General features: G+C 43.5%; 1 protein-coding gene and 20 non-coding genes across 21 annotated transcripts; 14 read left to right on the top strand and 7 right to left on the bottom strand.

The window, feature by feature from the left end:
• Positions 1 to 146: 146 nt before the first annotated feature.
• Positions 147 to 226, bottom strand: trnas-gcu (transfer RNA serine (anticodon GCU)). Its single transcript has one exon. It is a non-coding gene; the product is annotated as a tRNA-Ser (tRNA).
• A 134-nt stretch (positions 227 to 360) lies between these two features.
• trnaa-agc (transfer RNA alanine (anticodon AGC)) lies at positions 361 to 433 on the top strand. Its single transcript has one exon. It is a non-coding gene; the product is annotated as a tRNA-Ala (tRNA).
• Positions 434 to 869: 436 nt separating this feature from the next.
• On the bottom strand, positions 870 to 949 carry trnas-gcu (transfer RNA serine (anticodon GCU)). Its single transcript has one exon. It is a non-coding gene; the product is annotated as a tRNA-Ser (tRNA).
• Positions 950 to 1,597: 648 nt separating this feature from the next.
• On the bottom strand, positions 1,598 to 1,678 carry trnas-gcu (transfer RNA serine (anticodon GCU)). Its single transcript has one exon. It is a non-coding gene; the product is annotated as a tRNA-Ser (tRNA).
• A 651-nt stretch (positions 1,679 to 2,329) lies between these two features.
• On the bottom strand, positions 2,330 to 2,411 carry trnas-gcu (transfer RNA serine (anticodon GCU)). The gene has a single exon. It is a non-coding gene; the product is annotated as a tRNA-Ser (tRNA).
• A 655-nt stretch (positions 2,412 to 3,066) lies between these two features.
• Positions 3,067 to 3,148, bottom strand: trnas-gcu (transfer RNA serine (anticodon GCU)). Its single transcript has one exon. It is a non-coding gene; the product is annotated as a tRNA-Ser (tRNA).
• Positions 3,149 to 4,172: 1,024 nt separating this feature from the next.
• trnas-gcu (transfer RNA serine (anticodon GCU)) lies at positions 4,173 to 4,254 on the top strand. The gene has a single exon. It is a non-coding gene; the product is annotated as a tRNA-Ser (tRNA).
• A 657-nt stretch (positions 4,255 to 4,911) lies between these two features.
• On the top strand, positions 4,912 to 4,993 carry trnas-gcu (transfer RNA serine (anticodon GCU)). The gene has a single exon. It is a non-coding gene; the product is annotated as a tRNA-Ser (tRNA).
• A 667-nt stretch (positions 4,994 to 5,660) lies between these two features.
• On the top strand, positions 5,661 to 5,742 carry trnas-gcu (transfer RNA serine (anticodon GCU)). Its single transcript has one exon. It is a non-coding gene; the product is annotated as a tRNA-Ser (tRNA).
• Positions 5,743 to 6,401: 659 nt separating this feature from the next.
• On the top strand, positions 6,402 to 6,483 carry trnas-gcu (transfer RNA serine (anticodon GCU)). The gene has a single exon. It is a non-coding gene; the product is annotated as a tRNA-Ser (tRNA).
• Positions 6,484 to 7,141: 658 nt separating this feature from the next.
• trnas-gcu (transfer RNA serine (anticodon GCU)) lies at positions 7,142 to 7,223 on the top strand. The gene has a single exon. It is a non-coding gene; the product is annotated as a tRNA-Ser (tRNA).
• A 457-nt stretch (positions 7,224 to 7,680) lies between these two features.
• On the bottom strand, positions 7,681 to 7,753 carry trnaa-agc (transfer RNA alanine (anticodon AGC)). The gene has a single exon. It is a non-coding gene; the product is annotated as a tRNA-Ala (tRNA).
• Positions 7,754 to 7,889: 136 nt separating this feature from the next.
• trnas-gcu (transfer RNA serine (anticodon GCU)) lies at positions 7,890 to 7,971 on the top strand. The gene has a single exon. It is a non-coding gene; the product is annotated as a tRNA-Ser (tRNA).
• A 658-nt stretch (positions 7,972 to 8,629) lies between these two features.
• Positions 8,630 to 8,711, top strand: trnas-gcu (transfer RNA serine (anticodon GCU)). The gene has a single exon. It is a non-coding gene; the product is annotated as a tRNA-Ser (tRNA).
• Positions 8,712 to 9,377: 666 nt separating this feature from the next.
• Positions 9,378 to 9,459, top strand: trnas-gcu (transfer RNA serine (anticodon GCU)). The gene has a single exon. It is a non-coding gene; the product is annotated as a tRNA-Ser (tRNA).
• A 656-nt stretch (positions 9,460 to 10,115) lies between these two features.
• Positions 10,116 to 10,197, top strand: trnas-gcu (transfer RNA serine (anticodon GCU)). Its single transcript has one exon. It is a non-coding gene; the product is annotated as a tRNA-Ser (tRNA).
• Positions 10,198 to 10,863: 666 nt separating this feature from the next.
• Positions 10,864 to 10,945, top strand: trnas-gcu (transfer RNA serine (anticodon GCU)). The gene has a single exon. It is a non-coding gene; the product is annotated as a tRNA-Ser (tRNA).
• Positions 10,946 to 11,613: 668 nt separating this feature from the next.
• On the top strand, positions 11,614 to 11,695 carry trnas-gcu (transfer RNA serine (anticodon GCU)). Its single transcript has one exon. It is a non-coding gene; the product is annotated as a tRNA-Ser (tRNA).
• Positions 11,696 to 12,362: 667 nt separating this feature from the next.
• Positions 12,363 to 12,444, top strand: trnas-gcu (transfer RNA serine (anticodon GCU)). Its single transcript has one exon. It is a non-coding gene; the product is annotated as a tRNA-Ser (tRNA).
• A 660-nt stretch (positions 12,445 to 13,104) lies between these two features.
• trnas-gcu (transfer RNA serine (anticodon GCU)) lies at positions 13,105 to 13,186 on the top strand. The gene has a single exon. It is a non-coding gene; the product is annotated as a tRNA-Ser (tRNA).
• A 6,101-nt stretch (positions 13,187 to 19,287) lies between these two features.
• On the bottom strand, positions 19,288 to 23,791 carry nyx (nyctalopin). The gene is made up of 4 exons (XM_029427714.1): positions 23,742 to 23,791; positions 21,910 to 22,196; positions 20,450 to 20,754; positions 19,288 to 20,145 (listed from the first exon to the last, which is right to left on the bottom strand). Exons 1-4 carry the CDS (start codon positions 23,761 to 23,763, stop codon positions 19,317 to 19,319), a joined length of 1,443 nt encoding a protein of 480 aa, XP_029283574.1. The 5' UTR covers positions 23,764 to 23,791; the 3' UTR covers positions 19,288 to 19,316.
• Between the last annotated feature and the right edge of the window lie 2,181 nt (positions 23,792 to 25,972).

Raw genomic sequence — 25,972 nt, 5'->3', positions numbered from 1 at the left:
AGACTTGGAAGAAGTCATTGGTTTCGTCAGTGCCTGAAGAGAACGAGAGGACTTCTGTTGGAGAATCAGATTTCATTGTTTGGAAGAGAGTTTCTGGTTAGATCCAGTTTTCTATTTGACATGGCATACTTAAAGATACCCGTCTACGACGAGGAGGGATTCGAACCCACGCGTGCAGAGCACCATGGATTAGCAGTCCATGCCTTAACCACTCGGCCACCTCGTCTGCGTCTCCTGAAAGTGCAGTAAACGCGCGAGCCAGGTCACCTTCCACAGTGTTTACGTATGCTGGAAATCTGGAAAAGCATGGCATAGAGGGGAATTGGAGAAACGAGTCGGGCTACAAGACATGTATTTGAAGGGGAATTAGCTCAAATGGTAGAGCGCTCGCTTAGCATGTGAGAGGTAGCGGGATCGATGCCCGCATTCTCCAAAGACTTTAGTAATTTGGAGGAACACTAATGAGTGGAAGACTGTAGTTGGATGGATAGAGTGACCTCCTCTGCATCAAGTCAAATCACTGCCTGAAATGAAGCCATTTGATTTTGGAGGCCTACTTACATACTCTTTGGTTAAAAGGGTTAAAAGCTATCTCTCCCTGAGGGCATGTTTATTTCCTGCAATAAAGACTGTCACGATCAGATAGCATCTTGGGAGAGCGACTGTCTTTCTTTCCCTACCCTTTTGGACTGCTATGGAACCATCAAAGTGTAATTGTGAAGACTTGAAGAAGTCATTGGTTTCGTCTCAGTGCCTGAATGAGAAACGAGAGGACTTCTGTTGGAGAATCAGATTTCATTGTTTGGAAGAGAGTTATTCTGGTAGATCCAGTTTTTCTATTGACATGGCATACTTAAGATACCCGTCTACGACGAGGATGGGATTCGAACCCACGCGTGAGAGCACAATGGATTAGCAGTCCATCGCCTAACCACTCGGCCACCTCCTGCTGTCTCCTTGAAAGTGCAGTAAACGCGCGAGCCAGGTCACCTTCCACAGTGTTTACGTATGCTGGAAAGTCTGGAAAAGCATGGCATAGAGGGGAATGGGAGGAAACGAGTCGGCTACAAGACATGATTTGAAGGGGAATTAGTCAAATGGTAGAGTGCTCGCTTAGCATGTGAGAGGTAGCGGGATCGATGCCTGCATTCTCAAGACTTTAGGAATTTGGAGGAACACTAATGAGTGGAAAACTGTTGAATATAAGACAGTAGTGGATGGACAGAGTGACCTCCTCTGCATCAAGTCAAATCACTGCCGAAATGAAGCCAGTTGATTTTGGAGGCCTACTTACATTACTCTTTGGTTGAAAGGGTTTAAAAGCTATCTCTCCCTGAGGGCATGTTTATTTCCTGCAATAACAGACTGTCACAGATCAGATAGCATTTGGGAGAGCGCATGTCTTTCTTTCCCTACCCTTTTTGGACTCTATGGAACCATCAAAGTGTAATTGTGAAGACTTGAAGAGTCATTGTTTCGTCTCAGTGCCTGAATGAGAACGAGAGGACTTCTGTTGGGAATCAGATTTCATTGTTTGAAGAGGTTTTCTGGTAGACCAGTTTTTCTGTTGACATGGCATACTTAAAATACCCGTCTACGACGAGGATGGGATCGAACCCACGCGTGCAGAGCACAATGGATTAGCAGTCCATCGCCTTAACCACTCGGCCACCTCGTCTGCTGTTCTCCTGAAAGTGCAGTAAACGCGCGAGCCAGGTCACCTTCCACAGTGTTTACGATGCTGGAAAGTCTGGAAAAGCATGGCATAGAGGGGAATTGGAGGAAAGAGTCGCTACAAGACATGTATTTGAAGGGAATTAGCTCAAATGGTAGAGTGCGCTTAGCATGTGAGAGGTAGCGGGATCGAGCCTGCATTCTCCAAAGACTTTAGTTATTTGGAGGAACACTAATGATGGAAAACGTTGAATATAAGATAGTAGTTGGATGGACAGAGTGACCTCCTCTGCATCAAGTCAAATCACTCCTGAAATGAAGCCAGTTGATTTTGGAGGCCTACTTACATTACTCTTTGGTTGAAAGGGTTTAAAAGCTATCTCTCCTGAGGCATGTTTATTTCCTGCAATAACAGACTGTCACAGATCAGATAGCATCTTGGAGAGCGACTGTCTTTCTTTCCCTACCCTTTTTGGACTGCTATGGAACATCAAAGTGTAATTGTGAAGACTTGAAGACGTCATTGGTTTCGTCTCAGTGCCTGAATGAGAACGAGAGGACTTCTGTTGGAGAAACAGATTTCATTGTTTGGAAGAGAGTTATTTTGGTAGAGCCAGTTTTCTGTTGACTTGGCATACTAAACGATACCCGTCCACGACGAGGATGGGATTCGAACCCACGCTTGCAGAGCACAATGGATTAGCAGTCCATCGCCTTAACCACTCGGCCACCTCGTCCTGCTGTAGTACAGTAAACGCGCAAGCCAGGTCACCTTCCACAGTGTTTACGTATGCTGGATAGTCTGGAAAGCATGGCATAGAGGGGAATTGGAGGAAACGAGTCGGCTACAAGACATGTATTTGGAAGGGGAATTAGCTCAAATGGTAGAGTGCTCGCTTAGCATGTGAGAGGTAGCGGGATCGATGCCTGCATTCTCCAAAGACTTTAGTAATTTGGAGGAACACTATGAGTGGAAAACTGTTGAATATAAGACAGTAGTTGGATGGACAGAGTGACCTCCTCTGCATCAAGTCAAATCACTGCCTGAAATGAAGCCAGTTGATTTTGGAGGCCTACTTACATCACTCTTTGGTTGAAAGGGTATAAAAGCTATCTCTCCCTGAGGGCATGTTTATTTCCTGCAATAACAGACTGTCACGGATCAGATAGCATCTTGTGCGAGCAGCTGTCTTTCTTTCCCTACCCTTTTTGGACTGCTATGGAAGCATCAAAGTGTAATTGTGAAGACTTGAAGAAGTCATTGGTTTCGTCTCAGTGCCTGAATGAGAACGAGAGGACTTCTGTTGGAGAAACAGATTTCATTGTTTGGAAGAGAGTTATTTTGGTAGATCCAGTTTTTCTATTGACATGGCATACTTAAAGATACCCGTCTACGATAGGATGGGATTCGAACCCACCCGTGCAGAGCACAATGGATTAGCAGTCCATCTCCTTAACCACTCGGCCACCTCGTCTGCTGTCTCCTGAAAGTGCAGTAAACGCGCGAGCCAGGTCACCTTCCACAGTGTTTACGTATGCTGGAAAGTCTGGAAAAGCATGGCATAGAGGGGAATTGGAGGAAATGAGTCGGCTACAAGACATGTATTTGAAGGGGAATTAGCTCAAATGGTAGAGTGCTTGCTTAGCATGTGAGAGGTAGCGGGATCGATGCCTGCATTCTCCAAAGACTTTAGTAATTTGGAGGAACACTAATGAGTGGAAAACTGTTGAATATAGACAGTAGTTGGATGGACAGAGTGACCTCCTCTGCATCAAGTCAAATCACTGCCTGAAATGAAGCCAGGTGATTTTGGAGGCCTACTTACATTACTCTTTGGTTGAAAGGGTTTAAAAGCTATCTCTCCCTGAGGGCATGTTTATTTCCTGCAATAACAGACTGTCACAGATCAGATAGCATCTTGGGAGAGCGACTGTCTTTTTTTCCCTAACCCTTTTTGGACTGCTATGGAACCATCAAAGTTATCAATTACACTTTTGATGGTTCCATAGCAGTCCAAAAAGGGTAGGGAAAGAAAGACAGTCGCTCTCCCAAGATGCTATCTGATCTGTGACAGTCCTGTTATTGCAGGAAATAAACATGCCCTCAGGGAGAGATAGCTTTTAAACCCTTTCAACCAAAGAGTAATGTAAGTAGGCCTCCAAAATCAACTGGCTTCATTTCAGGCAGTGATTGACTTGATGCAGAGGAGGTCACTCTGTCCATCCAACTACTGTCTTATATTCAACAGTTTTCCACTCATTAGTGTTCCTCCAAATTACTAAAGTCTTTGGAGAATGCAGGCATCGATCCCGCTACCTCTCACATGCTAAGCAAGCACTCTACCATTTGAGCTAATTCCCCTTCAAATACATGTCTTGTAGCCGACTCGTTTCCTCCAATTCCCCTCTATGCCATGCTTTTCCAGACTTTCCAGCATACGTAAACACTGTGGAAGGTGACCTGGCTCGGGCGTTTACTGCACTTTCAGGAGACAGCAGACGAGGTGGCCGAGTGGTTAAGGCGATGGACTGCTAATCCATTGTGCTCTGCACGCGTGGGTTCGAATCCCATCCTCGTCGTAGACCGGTATCTTTAAGTATGCCATGTCAACAGAAAAACTGGATCTACCAAAAGAACTCTCTTCCAAACAATGAAATCTGTTTCTCCAACAGAAGTCCTCTCGTTCTCATTCAGGCACTGAGACGAAACCAATGACGTCTTCACAATTACACTTTGATGGTTCCAAAGCAGTCCAAAAAGGGTAGGGAAAGAAAGACAGCTGCTCGCACAAGATGCTATCTGATCCGTGACAGTCTGTTATTGCAGGAAATAAACATGCCCTCAGGCAGAGATAGCTTTTATACCCTTTCAACCAAAGAGTGATGTAAGTAGGCCTCCAAAATCAAATGGCTTCATTTCAGGCAGTGATTTGACTTGATGCAGAGGAGGTCACTCTGTCCATCCAACTACTGTCTTATATTCAACAGTTTTCCACTCATTAGTGTTCCTCCAAATTACTAAAGTCTTTGGAGAATGCAGGCATCGATCCCGCTACCTCTCACATGCTAAGCGAGCACTCTACCATTTGAGCTAATTCCCCTTCAAAGACATGTCTTGTAGCCGACTCGTTTCCTCCAATTCCCCTCTATGCCATGCTTTTCCAAACTTTCCAGCATACGTAAACACTGTGGAAGGTGACCTGGCTCGGGCGTTTACTGCACTTTCAGGAGACAGCAGACGAGGTGGCCGAGTGGTTAAGGCGATGGACTGCTAATCCATTGTGCTCTGCACGCGTGGGTTCGAATCCCATCCTCGTCGTAGACCGGTATCTTTAAGTATGCCATGTCAACAGAAAAACTGGATCTACCAAAAGAACTCTCTTCCAAACAATGAAATCTGTTTCTCCAACAGAAGTCCTCTCGTTCTCATTCAGGCACTGAGACGAAACCAATGACGTCTTCAAGTCTTCACAATTACACTTTGATGGTTCCATAGCAGTCCAAAAAGGGTAGGGAAAGAAAGACAGCTGCTCGCACAAGATGCTATCTGATCCTGTGACAGTCTGTTATTGCAGGAAATAAACATGCCCTCAGGCAGAGATAGCTTTTATACCCTTTCAACCAAAGAGTGATGTAAGTAGGCCTCCAAAATCAAATGGCTTCATTTCAGGCAGTGATTTGACTTGATGCAGAGGAGGTCACTCTGTCCATCCAACTACTGTCTTATATTCAACAGTTTTCCACTCATTAGTGTTCCTCCAAATTACTAAAGTCTTTGGAGAATGCAGGGCATCGATCCCGCTACCTCTCACATGCTAAGCGAGCACTCTACCATTTGAGCTAATTCCCCTTCAAAGACATGTCTTGTAGCCGACTCGTTTCCTCCAATTCCCCTCTATGCCATGCTTTTCCAAACTTTCCAGCATACGTAAACACTGTGGAAGGTGACCTGGCTCGGGCGTTTACTGCACTTTCAGGAGACAGCAGACGAGGTGGCCGAGTGGTTAAGGCGATGGACTGCTAATCCATTGTGCTCTGCACGCGTGGGTTCGAATCCCATCCTCGTCGTAGACGGGTATCTTTAAGTATGCCATGTCAACAGAAAAACTGGATCTACCAAAAGAACTCTCTTCCAAACAATGAAATCTGTTTCTCCAACAGAAGTCCTCTCGTTCTCATTCAGGCACTGAGACGAAACCAATGACTTCTTCAAGTCTTCACAATTACACTTTGATGGTTCCATAGCAGTCCAAAAAGGGTAGGGAAAGAAAGACAGTCTGCTCGCACAAGATGCTATCTGATCTGTGACAGTCTGTTATTGCAGGAAATAAACATGCCCTCAGGCAGAGATAGCTTTTATACCCTTTCAACCAAAGAGTGATGTAAGTAGGCCTCCAAAATCAACTGGCTTCATTTCAGGCAGTGATTTGACTTGATGCAGAGGAGGTCACTCTGTCCATCCAACTACTGTCAACAGTTTTCCACTCATTAGTGTTCCTCCAAATTACTAAAGTCTTTGGAGAATGCAGGGCATCGATCCCGCTACCTCTCACATGCTAAGCGAGCACTCTACCATTTGAGCTAATTCCCCTTCAAAGACATGTCTTGTAGCCGACTCGTTTCCTCCAATTCCCCTCTATGCCATGCTTTTCCAAACTTTCCAGCATACGTAAACACTGTGGAAGGTGACCTGGCTCGGGCGTTTACTGCACTTTCAGGAGACAGCAGACGAGGTGGCCGAGTGGTTAAGGCGATGGACTGCTAATCCATTGTGCTCTGCACGCGTGGGTTCGAATCCCATCCTCGTCGTAGACCGGTATCTTTAAGTATGCCATGTCAACAGAAAAACTGGATCTACCAAAAGAACTCTCTTCCAAACAATGAAATCTGTTTCTCCAACAGAAGTCCTCTCGTTCTCATTCAGGCACTGAGACGAAACCAATGACGTCTTCACAATTACACTTTGATGGTTCCATAGCAGTCCAAAAAGGGTAGGGAAAGAAAGACAGCTGCTCGCACAAGATGCTATCTGATCCGTGACAGTCTGTTATTGCAGGAAATAAACATGCCCTCAGGCAGAGATAGCTTTTATACCCTTTCAACCAAAGAGTGATGTAAGTAGGCCTCCAAAATCAAATGGCTTCATTTCAGGCAGTGATTTGACTTGATGCAGAGGAGGTCACTCTGTCCATCCAACTACTGTCTTATATTCAACAGTTTTCCACTCATTAGTGTTCCTCCAAATTACTAAAGTCTTTGGAGAATGCAGGGCATCGATCCCGCTACCTCTCACATGCTAAGCGAGCACTCTACCATTTGAGCTAATTCCCCTTCAAATACATGTCTTGTAGCCGACTCGTTTCCTCCAATTCCCCTCTATGCCATGCTTTTCCAAACTTTCCAGCATACGTAAACACTGTGGAAGGTGACCTGGCTCGGGCGTTTACTGCACTTTCAGGAGACAGCAGACGAGGTGGCCGAGTGGTTAAGGCGATGGACTGCTAATCCATTGTGCTCTGCACGCGTGGGTTCGAATCCCATCCTCGTCGTAGACGGGTATCTTTAAGTATGCCATGTCAACAGAAAAACTGGATCTACCAAAAGAACTCTCTTCCAAACAATGAAATCTGTTTCTCCAACAGAAGTCCTCTCGTTCTCATTCAGGCACTGAGACGAAACCAATGACTTCTTCAAGTCTTCACAATTACACTTTGATGGTTCCATAGCAGTCCAAAAAGGGTAGGGAAAGAAAGACAGTCTGCTCGCACAAGATGCTATCTGATCTGTGACAGTCTGTTATTGCAGGAAATAAACATGCCCTCAGGGAGAGATAGCTTTTATACCCTTTCAACCAAAGAGTGATGTAAGTAGGCCTCCAAAATCAACTGGCTTCATTTCAGGCAGTGATTTGACTTGATGCAGAGGAGGTCACTCTGTCCATCCAACTACTGTCTTATATTCAACAGTTTTCCACTCATTAGTGTTCCTCCAAATTACTAAAGTCTTTGGAGAATGCGGGCATCGATCCCGCTACCTCTCACATGCTAAGCGAGCACTCTACCATTTGAGCTAATTCCCCTTCAAAGACATGTCTTGTAGCCGACTCGTTTCCTCCAATTCCCCTCTATGCCATGCTTTTCCAAACTTTCCAGCATACGTAAACACTGTGGAAGGTGACCTGGCTCGGGCGTTTACTGCACTTTCAGGAGACAGCAGACGAGGTGGCCGAGTGGTTAAGGCGATGGACTGCTAATCCATTGTGCTCTGCACGCGTGGGTTCGAATCCCATCCTCGTCGTAGACCGGTATCTTTAAGTATGCCATGTCAACAGAAAAACTGGATCTACCAAAAGAACTCTCTTCCAAACAATGAAATCTGTTTCTCCAACAGAAGTCCTCTCGTTCTCATTCAGGCACTGAGACGAAACCAATGACGTCTTCACAATTACACTTTGATGGTTCCAAAGCAGTCCAAAAAGGGTAGGGAAAGAAAGACAGCTGCTCGCACAAGATGCTATCTGATCCGTGACAGTCTGTTATTGCAGGAAATAAACATGCCCTCAGGCAGAGATAGCTTTTATACCCTTTCAACCAAAGAGTGATGTAAGTAGGCCTCCAAAATCAAATGGCTTCATTTCAGGCAGTGATTTGACTTGATGCAGAGGAGGTCACTCTGTCCATCCAACTACTGTCTTATATTCAACAGTTTTCCACTCATTAGTGTTCCTCCAAATTACTAAAGTCTTTGGAGAATGCAGGGCATCGATCCCGCTACCTCTCACATGCTAAGCGAGCACTCTACCATTTGAGCTAATTCCCCTTCAAAGACATGTCTTGTAGCCGACTCATTTCCTCCAATTCCCCTCTATGCCATGCTTTTCCAAACTTTCCAGCATACGTAAACACTGTGGAAGGTGACCTGGCTCGGGCGTTTACTGCACTTTCAGGAGACAGCAGACGAGGTGGCCGAGTGGTTAAGGCGATGGACTGCTAATCCATTGTGCTCTGCACGCGTGGGTTCGAATCCCATCCTCGTCGTAGACGGGTATCTTTAAGTATGCCATGTCAACAGAAAAACTGGATCTACCAAAAGAACTCTCTTCCAAACAATGAAATCTGTTTCTCCAACAGAAGTCCTCTCGTTCTCATTCAGGCACTGAGACGAAACCAATGACTTCTTCAAGTCTTCACAATTACACTTTGATGGTTCCATAGCAGTCCAAAAAGGGTAGGGAAAGAAAGACAGCTGCTCGCACAAGATGCTATCTGATCCGTGACAGTCTGTTATTGCAGGAAATAAACATGCCCTCAGGGCAGAGATAGCTTTTATACCCTTTCAACCAAAGAGTGATGTAAGTAGGCCTCCAAAATCAACTGGCTTCATTTCAGGCAGTGATTTGACTTGATGCAGAGGAGGTCACTCTGTCCATCCAACTACTGTCTTATATTCAACAGTTTTCCACTCATTAGTGTTCCTCCAAATTACTAAAGTCTTTGGAGAATGCAGGCATCGATCCCGCTACCTCTCACATGCTAAGCGAGCACTCTACCATTTGAGCTAATTCCCCTTCAAATACATGTCTTGTAGCCGACTCGTTTCCTCCAATTCCCCTCTATGCCATGCTTTTCCAGACTTTCCAGCATACGTAAACACTGTGGAAGGTGACCTGGCTCGCGCGTTTACTGCACTTTCAGGAGACAGCAGACGAGGTGGCCGAGTGGTTAAGGCGATGGACTGCTAATCCATTGTGCTCTGCACGCGTGGGTTCGAATCCCATCCTCGTCGTAGACGGGTATCCTTTAGTATGCCATGTCAACAGAAAAACTGGATCTACCAAAAGAACTCTCTTCCAAACAATGAAATCTGTTTCTCCAACAGAAGTCCTCTCGTTCTCATTCAGGCACTGAGACGAAACCAATGACTTCTTCAAGTCTTCACAATTACACTTTGATGGTTCCATAGCAGTCCAAAAAGGGTAGGGAAAGAAAGACAGCTCGCTCTCACAAGATGCTATCTGATCCGTGACAGTCTGTTATTGCAGGAAATAAACATGCCCTCAGGCAGAGATAGCTTTTATACCCTTTCAACCAAAGAGTGATGTAAGTAGGCCTCCAAAATCAAATGGCTTCATTTCAGGCAGTGATTTGACTTGATGCAGAGGAGGTCACTCTGTCCATCCAACTATTCAACAGTTTTCCACTCATTAGTGTTCCTCCAAATTACTAAAGTCTTTGGAGAATGCAGGCATCGATCCCGCTACCTCTCACATGCTAAGCGAGCACTCTACCATTTGAGCTAATTCCCCTTCAAAGACATGTCTTGTAGCCGACTCGTTTCCTCCAATTCCCCTCTATGCCATGCTTTTCCAAACTTTCCAGCATACGTAAACACTGTGGAAGGTGACCTGGCTCGGGCGTTTACTGCACTTTCAGGAGACAGCAGACGAGGTGGCCGAGTGGTTAAGGCGATGGACTGCTAATCCATTGTGCTCTGCACGCGTGGGTTCGAATCCCATCCTCGTCGTAGACGGGTATCTTTAAGTATGCCATGTCAACTAGAAAAACTGGATCTACCAGAATAACTCTCTTCCAAACAATGAAATCTGTTTCTCCAACAGAAGTCCTCTCGTTCTCATTCAGGCACTGAGACGAAACCAATGACTTCTTCAAGTCTTCACAATTACACTTTGATGGTTCCATAGCAGTCCAAAAAGGGTAGGGAAAGAAAGACAGTCGCTCTCCCAAGATGCTATCTGATCTGTGACAGTCTGTTATTGCAGGAAATAAACATGCCCTCAGGGAGAGATAGCTTTTAAACCCTTTCAACCAAAGAGTAATGTAAGTAGGCCTCCAAAATCAACTGGCTTCATTTCAGGCAGTGATTTGACTTGATGCAGAGGAGGTCACTCTGTCCATCCAACTACTGTCTTATATTCAACAGTTTTCCACTCATTAGTGTTCCTCCAAATTACTAAAGTCTTTGGAGAATGCAGGCATCGATCCCGCTACCTCTCACATGCTAAGCGAGCACTCTACCATTTGAGCTAATTCCCCTTCAAATACATGTCTTGTAGCCGACTCGTTTCCTCCAATTCCCCTCTATGCCATGCTTTTCCAGACTTTCCAGCATACGTAAACACTGTGGAAGGTGACCTGGCTCGCGCGTTTACTGCACTTTCAGGAGACAGCAGACGAGGTGGCCGAGTGGTTAAGGCGATGGACTGCTAATCCATTGTGCTCTGCACGCGTGGGTTCGAATCCCATCCTCGTCGTAGACGGGTATCTTTAAGTATGCCATGTCAACTAGAAAAACTGGATCTACCAGAATAACTCTCTTCCAAACAATGAAATCTGATTCTCCAACAGAAGTCCTCTCGTTCTCATTCAGGCACTGAGACGAAACCAATGACTTCTTCAAGTCTTCACAATTACACTTTGATGGTTCCATAGCAGTCCAAAAAGGGTAGGGAAAGAAAGACAGTCTGCTCTCCCAAGATGCTATCTGATCTGTGACAGTCTGTTATTGCAGGAAATAAACATGCCCTCAGGCAGAGATAGCTTTTATAACCCTTTCAACCAAAGAGTGATGTAAGTAGGCCTCCAAAATCAACTGGCTTCATTTCAGGCAGTGATTTGACTTGATGCAGAGGAGGTCACTCTGTCCATCCAACTACTATCTTATATTCAACAGTTTTCCACTCATTAGTGTTCCTCCAAATTACTAAAGTCTTTGGAGAATGCAGGCATCGATCCCGCTACCTCTCACATGCTAAGCGAGCACTCTACCATTTGAGCTAATTCCCCTTCAAATACATGTCTTGTAGCCGACTCGTTTCCTCCAATTCCCCTCTATGCCATGCTTTTCCAGACTTTCCAGCATACGTAAACACTGTGGAAGGTGACCTGGCTCGCGCGTTTACTGCACTTTCAGGAGACAGCAGACGAGGTGGCCGAGTGGTTAAGGCGATGGACTGCTAATCCATTGTGCTCTGCACGCGTGGGTTCGAATCCCATCCTCGTCGTAGACGGGTATCTTTAAGTATGCCATGTCAATAGAAAAACTGGATCTACCAAGAATAACTCTCTTCCAAACAATGAAATCTGATTCTCCAACAGAAGTCCTCTCGTTCTCATTCAGGCACTGAGACGAAACCAATGACTTCTTCAAGTCTTCACAATTACACTTTGATGGTTCCATAGCAGTCCAAAAAGGGTAGGGAAAGAAAGACAGTCTGCTCTCCCAAGATGCTATCTGATCTGTGACAGTCTGTTATTGCAGGAAATAAACATGCCCTCAGGGAGAGATAGCTTTTAAACCCTTTCAACCAAAGAGTAATGTAAGTAGGCCTCCAAAATCAACTGGCTTCATTTCAGGCAGTGATTTGACTTGATGCAGAGGAGGTCACTCTGTCCATCCAACTACTGTCTTATATTCAACAGTTTTCCACTCATTAGTGTTCCTCCAAATTACTAAAGTCTTTGGAGAATGCAGGTATCGATCCCGCTACCTCTCACATGCTAAGCGAGCACTCTACCATTTGAGCTAATTCCCCTTCAAATACATGTCTTGTAGCCGACTCGTTTCCTCCAATTCCCCTCTATGCCATGCTTTTCCAGACTTTCCAGCATACGTAAACACTGTGGAAGGTGACCTGGCTCGCGCGTTTACTGCACTTTCAGGAGACAGCAGACGAGGTGGCCGAGTGGTTAAGGCGATGGACTGCTAATCCATTGTGCTCTGCACGCGTGGGTTCGAATCCCATCCTCGTCGTAGACGGGTATCTTTAAGTATGCCATGTCAACTAGAAAAACTGGATCTACCAAAAGAACTCTCTTCCAAACAATGAAATCTGATTTCTCCAACAGAAGTCCTCTCGTTCTCATTCAGGCACTGAGACGAAACCAATGACGTCTTCACAATTACACTTTGATGGTTCCATAGCAGTCCAAAAAGGGTAGGGAAAGAAAGACAGTCTGCTCTCCCAAGATGCTATCTGATCTGTGACAGTCTGTTATTGCAGGAAATAAACATGCCCTCAGGGAGAGATAGCTTTTAAACCCTTTCAACCAAAGAGTAATGTAAGTAGGCCTCCAAAATCAACTGGCTTCATTTCAGGCAGTGATTTGACTTGATGCAGAGGAGGTCACTCTGTCCATCCAACTACTGTCTTATATTCAACAGTTTTCCACTCATTAGTGTTCCTCCAAATTACTAAAGTCTTTGGAGAATGCAGGCATCGATCCCGCTACCTCTCACATGCTAAGCGAGCACTCTACCATTTGAGCTAATTCCCCTTCAAATACATGTCTTGTAGCCGACTCGTTTCCTCCAATTCCCCTCTATGCCATGCTTTTCCAGACTTTCCAGCATACGTAAACACTGTGGAAGGTGACCTGGCTCGCGCGTTTACTGCACTTTCAGGAGACAGCAGACGAGGTGGCCGAGTGGTTAAGGCGATGGACTGCTAATCCATTGTGCTCTGCACGCGTGGGTTCGAATCCCATCCTCGTCGTAGACGGGTATCCTTTAAGTATGCCATGTCAACAGAAAAACTGGATCTACCAAAAGAACTCTCTTCCAAACAATGAAATCTGTTTCTCCAACAGAAGTCCTCTCGTTCTCATTCAGGCACTGAGACGAAACCAATGACTTCTTCAAGTCTTCACAATTACACTTTGATGGTTCCATAGCAGTCCAAAAAGGGTAGGGAAAGAAAGACAGTCTGCTCTCCCAAGATGCTATCTGATCTGTGACAGTCTGTTATTGCAGGAAATAAACATGCCCTCAGGGAGAGATAGCTTTTAAACCCTTTCAACCAAAGAGTAATGTAAGTAGGCCTCCAAAATCAACTGGCTTCATTTCAGGCAGTGATTTGACTTGATGCAGAGGAGGTCACTCTGTCCATCCAACTACTGTCTTATATTCAACAGTTTTCCACTCATTAGTGTTCCTCCAAATTACTAAAGTCTTTGGAGAATGCGGGCATCGATCCCGCTACATCTGGATTTTTAATTTTTGCTGTTTTTCTAATCATATTATAATAGCAATTTGAATAATATCTTTGGGTTTTTGGCCCGTTAGTCGGACAAAAAAACATTTGAAGAAGTGACTTTGAAGATTAATCAATTATTACTAATAATAATAATAATACATTAGATTATTATAGCGCTTTTCTAGAAACTCAAAGACGCTCCAATTAACTGAGAGAATAACCTGCAGAATAATTTATTGTGAAGATAATCATAAAATGCAGTTCTAAAACTGACTTTTAACCTTTTACTAACTTAATTCACTCACACTCCATACAATGTCCAGACTGTGATACACATTTCAGTTGCACGCAGTTGACCACAGAGTCAAGTGCTGCATTTTGTGATTTCAATCAATCAAAGTGAGTGATTAGAATGAACGGCAGCCTGAACACCGTGTTTTACTGTCACGTAATCCCATAGCATTAACATCTGAACAAAAAGGCACCACTATCTGAGGACAGCTGTGTTTTGTTTGGCTTTTTACCGAGAATACATTTGAAATTATACCTCAGGAAGAGCTTCCAAGCTAAAAGTACTGAACACTCAGAAAGGAAATTTGCATTAGACTGGTGAGATAATACTTTCATAATATTACTCCAATGAGATAGATCTTAGTTCAAAGTAAATATTACAAAAATCAAAAGGTTCATATTTAGAATAGTTTCTTACACTTATATTCTTACACTTTCAGTGAACCAGAAGAGGACACAATTTGTTATTTTGTTTATCATTGTATGTATACCAGATTATTTTTGGGTGGATGTGGAAGGAAAACTGGGCACTTCAATGAAGCATAAAGACATTTTTATATGTTTTGAAGGTGATACAGGAAAAATATATTGTTTTGGAATTTTATTTTTCATCAAGAACTAAATGAATTTGTTACAACAATAAGAAAGAAGTTAATTAGAACTAATTATGTGTTTGATACATTTATTATGGACACATGATACATTATTTTGAATTTGTATGACTTTTTCTTACATTATTACTTTTTTCTATTATTCTTTTATCGACTTTGTACACCAGGTGTGGGCAGTTTTGTGTGTGTCTATGTTTTCTTGAGTAAAGAAATCAGGGTCTGGGGACAAAAAAAACCTTCAGTATCCAGTCAATCAGTTAGTTTAACACCTCCATAATATCAACAGTAGCTCTACAAGTAAGCTAAAGCATGTTACCTTCAGTAAAGACAAAGAAACATTATTACCCCACATACTTGAAGATGAGGGTTCTCCCGTGTTCCTCCTGGGGGCAAAGTAGTCAATATCCAGTCAATTGTTGTTAGCAGTCAAATCATTAGCATTACCTGTCTTTTCACTGACAGTGCTAAATTAGTTAACTTTTTTAACATAGTTTGGTGACAGGCCAGACAGCAACCTGTTACCAGAGACCGGAATTTACAGTGACCAAACCTGATTGGCTGATTTACTATTTTTTAATCAACTTCACACTTCGGTTGGAGCTGACATCTGAGCATCTGAGATGTAGTATAGTAAAGGTTGTTTATTGATATATTACCGCTGTATTTACATTCTTTAAAGTCTCCACTGAAAATGTACTTTTATTGAAAAGCTTATCCTGATTTTATCTGAGCTGCCTGTTGTTATAATTTTTAATTTTGCCCTTCCTGTATTTTATCATTATTTTGTAGTTTTAGATTTTTTTCTCTCTGTAAAGCACTTTGTTTTGATAAGTTTATTATTATAGCAGAATTCTCCACAGAGGTCTCCTCCTCTCTCTGATTCAAAGGTTAAACATCAGAGTTTCTCCTGCACGCTGTTCGGCTGCCGCTAACGTTTGCTCAGCTTGTTTCTCTGAGAACTTTAAGATCCAGACGTCGGAGGACTAAAATCCTTTATCCTTCAAATATAGAGTTAAAAACACCAGGATGTAGAAAGTGTCTTAAAACTGGATAAACAGTCAGTTTATGAAGCTTCTGACTACAGACTGATGCTGCTCAGAGGGGAGACGACACCATGACAGGACAGAGAGGAAACGTTACCTTCAGGGACATTACACATTTCTCTGTCTCACTACATATACAACACAGGACTGATGACACCATGACAGGAGAGAGAGGAAACGTTACCTTCAGGAACATTACACATGTCTCTGTATCACTACATATACAACACAGGACTGATGACACCATGACAGGAGAGAGAGGAAATGTTACCTTCAGGGACATTACACATTTCTCTGTATCACTCCATGTACAACACAGGACTGATGACACCATGACAGGAGAGAGAGGAAACATTACCTTCAGGGACATTACACATTTCTATTTCTCTGTCTCACTACATATACAACACAGGACTGATGACACCATGACAGGAGAGAGGAAACATCACCTTCAGGAACATTACACATATCTCTGTCTCACTACATATACAACACAGGACTGATGACACCATGACAGGAGAGAGAGGAAACGTTACCTTCAGGGACATTACACATGTCTCTGTCTCACTACATATACAACACAGGACTGATGACACCATGACAGGAGAGAGGAAACATCACCTTCAGGAACATTACACATATCTCTGTCTCACTACATATACAACACAGGACTGATGACACCATGACAGGAGAGAGAGGAAACGTTACCTTCAGGGACATTACACATTTCTCTGTCTCACTACATGTACAACACAGGACTGATGACACCATGACAGGAGAGAGAGGAAACGTTACCTTCAGGAACATTACACATTTCTCTGTATCACTACATATACAACACAGGACTGATGACACCATGATAGGAGAGAGAGGAAACGTTACCTTCAGGGACATTACACATTTCTCTGTATCACTACATATACAACACAGGACCGATGACACCATGACAGGAGAGAGAGGAAACGTTACCTTCAGGGACATTACACATGTCTCTGTCTCACTACATATACAACACAGGACTGATGACACCATGACAGGAGAGAGAGGAAACGTTACCTTCAGGAACATTACACATGTCTCTGTCTCACTACATATACAACACAGGACTGATGACACCATGACAGGAGAGAGAGGAAACGTTACCTTCAGGAACATTACACATTTCTCTGTCTCACTACAACACAGGACCGATGACACCATGACAGGAGAGAGAGGAAACGTTACCTTCAGGGACATTACACATGTCTCTGTCTCACTACATATACAACACAGGACTGATGACACCATGACAGGTGAGAGAGGAAAGGTTACCTTCAGGGACATTACACATGTCTCTGTATCACTACATATACAACACAGGACTGATGACACCATGACAGGAGAGAGGAAACATCACCTTCAGGAACATTACACATATCTCTGTCTCACTACATATACAACACAGGACTGATGACACCATGACAGGAGAGAGAGGAAACGTTACCTTCAGGGACATTACACATGTCTCTGTCTCACTACATATACAACACAGGACTGATGACACCATGACAGGAGAGAGAGGAAACGTTACCTTCAGGGACATTACACATTTCTCTGTCTCACTGCATGTACAACACAGGACTGATGACACCATGACAGGAGAGAGAGGAAACGTTACCTTCAGGAACATTACACATTTCTCTGTATCACTACATATACAACACAGGACTGATGACACCATGACAGGAGAGAGAGGAAACGTTACCTTCAGGGACATTACACATTTCTCTGTATCACTACATATACAACACAGGACCGATGACACCATGACAGGAGAGAGAGGAAACGTTACCTTCAGGGACATTACACATGTCTCTGTCTCACTACATATACAACACAGGACTGATGACACCATGACAGGAGAGAGAGGAAACGTTACCTTCAGGAACATTACACATGTCTCTGTCTCACTACATATACAACACAGGACTGATGACACCATGACAGGAGAGAGAGGAAACGTTACCTTCAGGAACATTACACATTTCTCTGTCTCACTACAACACAGGACCGATGACACCATGACAGGAGAGAGAGGAAACGTTACCTTCAGGGACATTACACATGTCTCTGTCTCACTACATATACAACACAGGACCGATGACACCATGACAGGAGAGAGAGGAAACGTTACCTTCAGGGACATTACACATGTCTCTGTCTCACTACATATACAACACAGGACTGATGACACCATGACAGGTGAGAGAGGAAAGGTTACCTTCAGGGACATTACACATGTCTCTGTATCACTACATATACAACACAGGACTGATGACACCATGACAGGAGAGAGGAAACGTTACCTTCAGGAACATTACACATTTCTCTGTATCACTCCATGTACAACACAGGACTGATGACACCATGACAGGAGAGAGAGGAAACGTTACCTTCAGGAACATTAAACATTTCTCTGGAACATTTGGGATAATGTAAGAACACAACTCAACTAAATATATAACATACATCTAGTCGTTTTTAGCCTCCATAGTGGTCTTAGTCCCGGCCTAATCCCACATTAAAGGGCCAACAGGCCAATGTGCAGATTAACTGGCATTCACCGCTGAAACGGGTCGAAAGCAGTCACTGAGCAGGCACGTCAAAAGTTCAACAGCAATTTTTTTATTTTAATTTAGAGAAATATATCATGTGACCGAGCATTTTGTCTAATAACACCACTGAACCGGATCACTGGCAGTCAGAACAAAACTACTCACATTCACCAGGGTAAAAAGAAAGCAGAGGCTGGTGTCAGAACATAATCTTTAACGTTTTCAGATACACAGAACACATCAGTATATTTATAAATATATAGACTTTGCAGTGCATGTTGCAAATTAAGATCAGTTCTTGTGTTTGCAGTGTAATATACCCGAAAGCTTTTCTTATCCCAAAGCGGACTGACATGCTTCGACACGGCTCCCTCCCCCATCCACAACCTGACATATGGCAATCACACCAGCCACACCCGCTGTAGCAGAGTGAGGTCATGTCCATAAGAGGAAAACAGCCCGTGCATAGGAGGCGAAAGCAATGAGAAAGTCCCTCCATTACACCGTAGAATACACAAGCAGCAACGACACTGAGCCGCATGCAATAAGAAGATTAATTATGGAAAAGCTGCAAAACCTACATTTAGAGCTGCATGAATAGAAACGAGCAGAGAGGACATCTGTTTAGGAGATAACTACAGGAGCTTTTATATCCTTTAACTTTACACATCGATGTGAATGAAAGTACAAAAACCAACAACACTCGTAACAGACTATGTAATGCTACGAATATTACATAATATTAATTAATATTGAGCATTATGCAACAAAAAGTTTTGCTTCACATACATTTTCATCATGTCGCCACAGTAATCCACAGCTTGAAATCTCCACCTGCCTCTTTGCCATAGCTGTTTATGAATCAGGATGAACAGAGATGCATTGGATAAATAATCTATAAATATCATAGATTATTGTATATGAACAGCTCATGTGAAAATAAATTCCGCAATGTCAACGTCAGTCTTTCCTCTGAAGACCACACGTGAAAGAAAGAGTGTTTCTCTGTACTTTCTCGGATAAATTATAAATCTTTTATCTCATCGGCAATTTGAATAGCTACTCCTTGTTGCTTCTGTGGGTCAGGAAGCAAACCCCATTTCCAAAGTTCTCATGTGCAAGAAAGACAGTAATAAATATCTGACTGGCCAATCAAAGCTAAGATGAACCACGATACAACAACGCAGAGAAGGGATTGGCTTGCGTGGGCCCGCCACCCTCCTACCCCTGCAGAGAGCAGCCCGTCCTCAAGCTCCTGCAGGGTCCCGTTGCGGAGGCTCTCTGTACCGTTTCCCATCTCCTCTCTGAGCTCCTGCTGGAGCAGTTTGGAGATGAGGCTGTTGAAACGGTTCTCAGTGGTGGAGACGATCTCTGATGAGACTGTGGTCAGGTTCAGCTCTCCGGGGTCCACGCACGTGCCGTTCGACTTGGCGAAAACCACTTGCCCGAGATCTAGTCCCGCCACGGAGGAAGGTGATGCACAGGGGATGTCCCGCACCAGCTTGTAGCTTTCCATCCACTCCTTCAGCCACTCCAGGGAGCAGTCACACTCCCAGGGGTTTCTGAAGAGGAAGAGGCGGCCCAGGAAGTAGACGGGCTGGAAAACGGGGAAGGGAAGGGTGGTGAGGTTGTTGCTGTTCAGGTGAAGCGTAATCAGGCTGGTCAGGTTCTCAAAAGTGCCTTCCTCAATGTTTAGCAGCTGGTTTCTGTCCAGGTACAGGACCTCCAGCTCCACCAGGTCACTGAACCAGGTCTTGGAGACGTTGATCAGCTTGTTCCCCCCGAGGTTGAGCATCTTGAGGCAGCTGATGCCCTTGAAGGCGAAGCGGGGCAGATCAGTCAGCTGGTTGTCGTTGAGGTAGAAATTCTCCAGCCGCACAAGGTCCTGGAAGGACTGGTCGTGGATTACATTGATGCGGTTCTCCTGGAGGTTCAGGTACCTGACACAAAAAGACGATTGTTTAAAAGACAGAACTGAGGACCTTGGGGAGATGGAAACCGGCAGAATCACAGTGATCATAACGGATGAATCATTCCTATACAGATGCTGTTGAGAGTAGTCCGCTTACAGTATGGAACATATGGAAAATGTAATTTAAATTACAATAGTTACTCCCTTGATACTTTGCCTATATTATGGCAATTTTAGCATTATTGATCGTACATTGCGCACAGTGCTAATTTATCGTACAGATACAATAACCAAAGCACATCTGGCCACGCTGCTTCCAGGCTGGGACTTACTTGAGACGAGTCAGACCCAGCAGGGAGTTGTAGGCCACCGCCTCGATCTTGTTCCTCTCCAGGTAGATGTGGGTCAGGTTCTCCATGCCTCTGAAGGCCCCCGGGATCCTCCTGAAGTTGTTCTCGAAGCAGAAGAGCTCCCTCAGCGCTGGTTGATCTATGAAGATGCGGTCAGGGATGTTGAAGAGGTTACAGTTTGACACGTCCAGGCGCATCAGCTTCTTCAGCCCCGTGAACGTCCGTGTATGAAGGTAACAGATGTAGTCGTTGTGCGCCATTTTCAGCTCCACCAAGTTGGTGAGGCCCTGCAGGACAGAGGGTCAGTTGTTTGGTAAATATGCAGATGTTTCACAATTCACATGACGCCAAACTAAAGCTGTCTTCAACTAAAGCTACTGTCAAGAGAACAGATTGAACTTGAATTACACATCAATGAGACAAAATGCTGCCTCTGCACAAGAGTTTTTTTCAGGATAAAACATAAAAGGTTCAAATTCATTTCTGTGGATATTTGGGCCACAGGCAAACAAACAAATAACTGTTTTTTGGTGCTTTTAAAAAAAGGATTTCTTGACTCCAGTAATATAATCCCACTTAAGCCGAGCAGTATCTAATCATGCAGATAGTTTTCGTTCGGGTTTGGAGGTGAATGGTTTCATTTGTTGCTGCTCAAAGCACTGAAATGCATTAGATCAACCAGGACATTGTTTCTGCGTAAAGCTGTTTTGGTTCTTTGAATGTCATTTTGTGATGGTTTCTGCATCACCAATTTAATTCTATTTACCTCCATTGTAACGGAGTCAGTGACACATTTGTCAGCAGCAGATTTCTCAAAAACTGGGCAAAGAAAACATAAATATCCACAATGCTGGATGTCACTAGAGGGTGAGGAAATGAGGAAACATGTTATGTTTGGATGAACCAACATTGCATTTTTATGTGTTTTTGATGTTGCTTCTACTTGAATTTTATTTATTGAAAATGTGTATTTTGAGGCACTGTAAATAATTTTATGCTGGTTAATTTTCGGATTTTGGGCTATTTTGCTTCCATCACACGTTCCACTCTTTCAGACGAGTGGAGAGAAAACATCAAATCACATCAGAGTATGTGTGTGTGTGTAGATGTAAACTCTCCACAGCTACATTACATAATAAGATAATGACTAATTTACATATTTAAATATAACATTTCAGAAAACTTGTGACACAAAAGATAATTGTGTTAAAGTCAGTAAAGTGGGGAAGTTTCATGCTGATATCTATTAGTTAAATAGTTTTACCCTCTTTACTTCCATTAAAACCTGGGGAAGCCTTGCTGTTGCACCTTGTTGAGTGTGCAACAACAGACACAACTTCTTCTTCTTCTTCTTCTTCTTTTTTGGTACAGTTTTGTAAAAACATGCAATTAATTATTTCTGCCTCTCTTTAGGAAAACAAAAGTGTATTGAAACATCAGACCTTGAAGGCTCCAGGGGTGATGAAGGAGATGTTGTTGTGGCCGAGAGAGAGAGACTTGAGGGAGGGCAGCGTGCCGAACGCCCTCTCTGACAGGAACTTGAGGCTGTTCTTGTCCAGGTTGATGGCGGAGGCCTCGCAGGGGAACTCTTTGGGCAGCTCAGCCATGTGTGTGCGGTCACACAGCACGCTGCAGCTCTTCTCCTGAGTGCAGGAGCAGGACGCCGGACACGCACGCACACACGCCCACCGTGCCAGCACCGCCTGAGGCAGCAGGCACAGCACGGACACTGGACGAGAAAACAACACTGCAGTTACTGAGCTGCAAAGATCCACCACAGCCACACAATGAAAGAATGTCAAGTGAACAGATTTACACCAAGTGTCAGTGTTTTGGTTTATTTGGTAAGAAATTAAACTAAGAGTATAGTTTACGTTTTGTACTACCTTGTGATTTGCAAGTGCCTTCATCATCTCAAGTGTTAAATATAAATGTTATTTACAACATACTTACTCCAATTAGACATCTAATGATGACTTTAATCAACACATTCCTAAACAGCTCTTCAGCTCGTAGTTATGTGTCTGTGCATACGTCTGTTTTTACTTCTACCCAAAATCCAATTGTGTTCATGGATTAATAAAGTTGTATTGAATTGAATTGAAAGTATCACCTCTCCTCTCCACACATTGTGTATTGATTCCTCGTTGAGTAACAAAAGGAGCCATATTGATCCATTCTTAGTATGTTTATAATTAGTTTCTGTTGTTTAGGGACAAATAAGTTCAAAAGAATAGTACGACATTTTGAAAAATCCACTTATTGGCTTAGATGTGCAGATTAATATCACTTATGTCTGTACGATATGTTAAATATGAAGCTACAGCCAGTTTAGCTTAGCATAAAGATGCCCCATTGCTCCGAAACCCAAATAGTTTGAATAGCCTCTCCTGATATATAATATAATGTTCCACGTTTGAAATAAAAGCTACTAAATGGACTTTGTGTTTCACATCTGGTCATTCGATGAATACGTATTACAAACATTCTGCACTGAGATCCGTCCAGATGTTAGAAGTGGTTTTATTGCCACATAATTAATCGGAGTACAAAACTTCCTTCACTAAATTCTGAGTGGATCTGATCCGATGGCAGCAGCTGGTGAAATGATGAAGACAGCACAGTTTGCATCACACAACAATAGGTGTTGTCTGTGCCTGCCACCGTCCAGCTCACGGCGCCTCTTACTCTGATCAGTCAGTCAATCAATCCTTCTTTGATGGAAGCAAACCAGCGATTCTCCACGGTTATTTCTGCATTTGACTTGCACCGTTATGTCTCTTGCATTACACACAGACTGCGTGTTGCATTGTTGGAGGAGCATTGCCCTGTAGCTTGTGCATGTGACAAGAAAACCTTTGAATGTTGAATCTTTGTTGATAGAAATCTGTGTATTATGAGCGAGGAGATTCACAGTTATTATCAGACATGCTTCTGATAAAGGCCAAAATCACTGGGTAGATATTGAAAGAAAAGTCAAATCTAATATGATCCCTTAGTGTGTCAACACCCGTCACTGAGTGTTGCCTTGCATCCTGTACTTTACACAATTCATTAGTTATTCTAAATACTCAGATTTTGCATAAAGCTGTTTCTTCCTGTAGGGGAGCAGTTTGTTTGCAGATGGTTAGATTAAGCAAAGTGCAAATGCATGATGAAATAGTTTTAAGAGAGCGAAACCATCCGGGATTATTATTAAGTGAAGATTGACAGTGTGAGGCTTCTCTCTCCTCCGCTGTGAGACCATGTTGTGCAGCTGCAGGAGGAAACTGACCAGTGAAAGTGATGACAGTCATGACTGTAGTCTCTCATCTGTGACATGCCAGGATTAACGGAGGTCTGAAATGGCACAAGAAACAACAGAGCAGCACTTCATGATGAACTGCTATCAATCATACAAATGTGTCACAAAGCCAGTTGTTGAAAGTGATTTTAGGGACGTAGTTTTAGCTCCGTTTAACTCTTAAACTGGTGACAACTAGAGTTACAATCTTATATCCAGAATATCACACAGAGAGACCGTACCTGCAGATCTTTCCGGAGAGTTGCATCCGTGTGTGTGAGAAGTCACCGTCCAAATATTGGTGCATGTGTCCATCCTGCAGGCTGATGCACCGTCAACCGCTGCTGCTGCCGCCGGACACAGAGCTCCAGCACAAAGTGTGTGTGGTTGTGTTTTTACACTTCATCCTCCCCCCTTCACTGTGAGAGTGTTCCATAATACACACACACACACACACACACACACACACACACACACACACACACACACACACACACACACACACACACACACACACACACACACACACCAAAAAGCCATCTCTTAATGGCAGTCAAATCCCCTGGATGGAGTGATGGAGTGATGGAGGATTACAGAAGTAAAGAGTAGCTCTCAGATCAACCGGCCGAGGCAGAGCAGTAACTTAGAATCACACACACACACACACACACACACACTGTTAATGTCCTCAGCTGAACACTGACAGCATTTAAACAAAACAAAACTCATCTGCAGGAGAAACACAGTTAAAGAAATGGCATTATAGTTATAACCAAACATTACCACAACTGTCATTTGTGTTTAGTTGAATCACCGTTTGTTCTTTTTACACCATCCAGAGAGAAGATGAGATAAGAAGTACTTATTTGATCTCATCCTCTGGATAAGCTCTCACTGTGCCCCCCCGGCAGCGACCACCTCTCTGTGCACAGCTCAGAGCCTTCCCCCCCCCGACTTCAGTGGCCCTAAAATGTTATTTTCAACATGACACAGATATTATACAACAGACGTTTAATGGGTGTCAGTGGGTCCGTGGTTATGAAACCTACTCAGCACATTAGAGACCATGTGACCTCTGGAGAGTAACATGAAACACTCCCCGACAATTGGGGAAAACATGGTTTTCATGCAGGATGAAAGAGACCCGTGTTTCACCGCATGGAAAGCTCCACAGACGGCCAAAGTCGAGCATCAGACACGTTACCCTCATTTCACCAGACTGTGACTTCAGCACACATACCATAATCTGTCACCACAGGAAGAGACGGTTGTGAGTGACAGCTTTCTGGATTTGGGTCGTCTGGGGGATTCAGCTCACCTGGCCTGACTGCACACACACACACACACACACGTAAGGATTGTTTTCACATTTAAAAACCATGAGCATTAATGTGCACCAGAGGCTCTTGTGCCTCCTCGTCTCCTCGTCTCCTCCGTCCTCCTGCCTGTGACCCGGACATCCATCTCCGCACGCCATCTTGAAGGATGACCAATTCCTAAAAACGCATCTTGAGCAGAGGCTCGTCGGTCGGAGCGAGGACGCACAGGTGTGTGACGAATAAAAGAGGCGCGACACACAAACTTGAACATGTAAGTCACTCTTTATTGTATAGTAGTCTCATCTTCATACAAACATTATATATAAAGGTTATAGATATATGTGTCATGTATGACTTCTGTACATTCTGCCTCGTTGTGTATTGGATTAAAAGTAAATGTATAATTTGTGAAACACGGCTCCTGACAGCGAGAGCAAAGCTTCAGCTTCTCTTCTGCAACATGTCATGAGTTTACAGACGCTTAAATAAAGCATCGGTTCCTTCTGCACGCTGGCTTCACTGCATGTCCACATGTAAATGTGCCCTCTCGTGTTCACAAGACCTGCTGTAACCCTAACATTGATCTTAATATTAGTTAGTTTGGTTGAGGGAGAAGTTGCTTTTTAGATTCTGTATCACAAACAAAACATCCAAACTGCATTTCATGTTTCCCTGATGTTGATAATGTACTTTACAGACTGACGGAAGAATAATTTGGTTTATGGTCGAATTACATTTTGTTAAAACAGATTAATAATTTAGGCAAAACACTGAACGTACAAGTTTATGTACCGCTCATGAAGCTGATAGAACATTAACAGATAAGTCTGAAGTTCTACTAATTTAGTCTCAATGAATCTATTATTTGTTATCACCATTCCTTTTAATTTAAATGGTGACTGC

The sequence above is a fragment of the Cottoperca gobio genome, unplaced genomic scaffold (genome assembly GCF_900634415.1).
Source record: "Cottoperca gobio unplaced genomic scaffold, fCotGob3.1 fCotGob3_361arrow_ctg1, whole genome shotgun sequence".
In the NCBI taxonomy this organism is placed as follows: Eukaryota; Metazoa; Chordata; class Actinopteri; order Perciformes; family Bovichtidae; genus Cottoperca; species Cottoperca gobio.
Note: the sequence above shows the minus strand (reverse complement) of the source record. Positions and strands in the feature narration are given on the sequence as shown.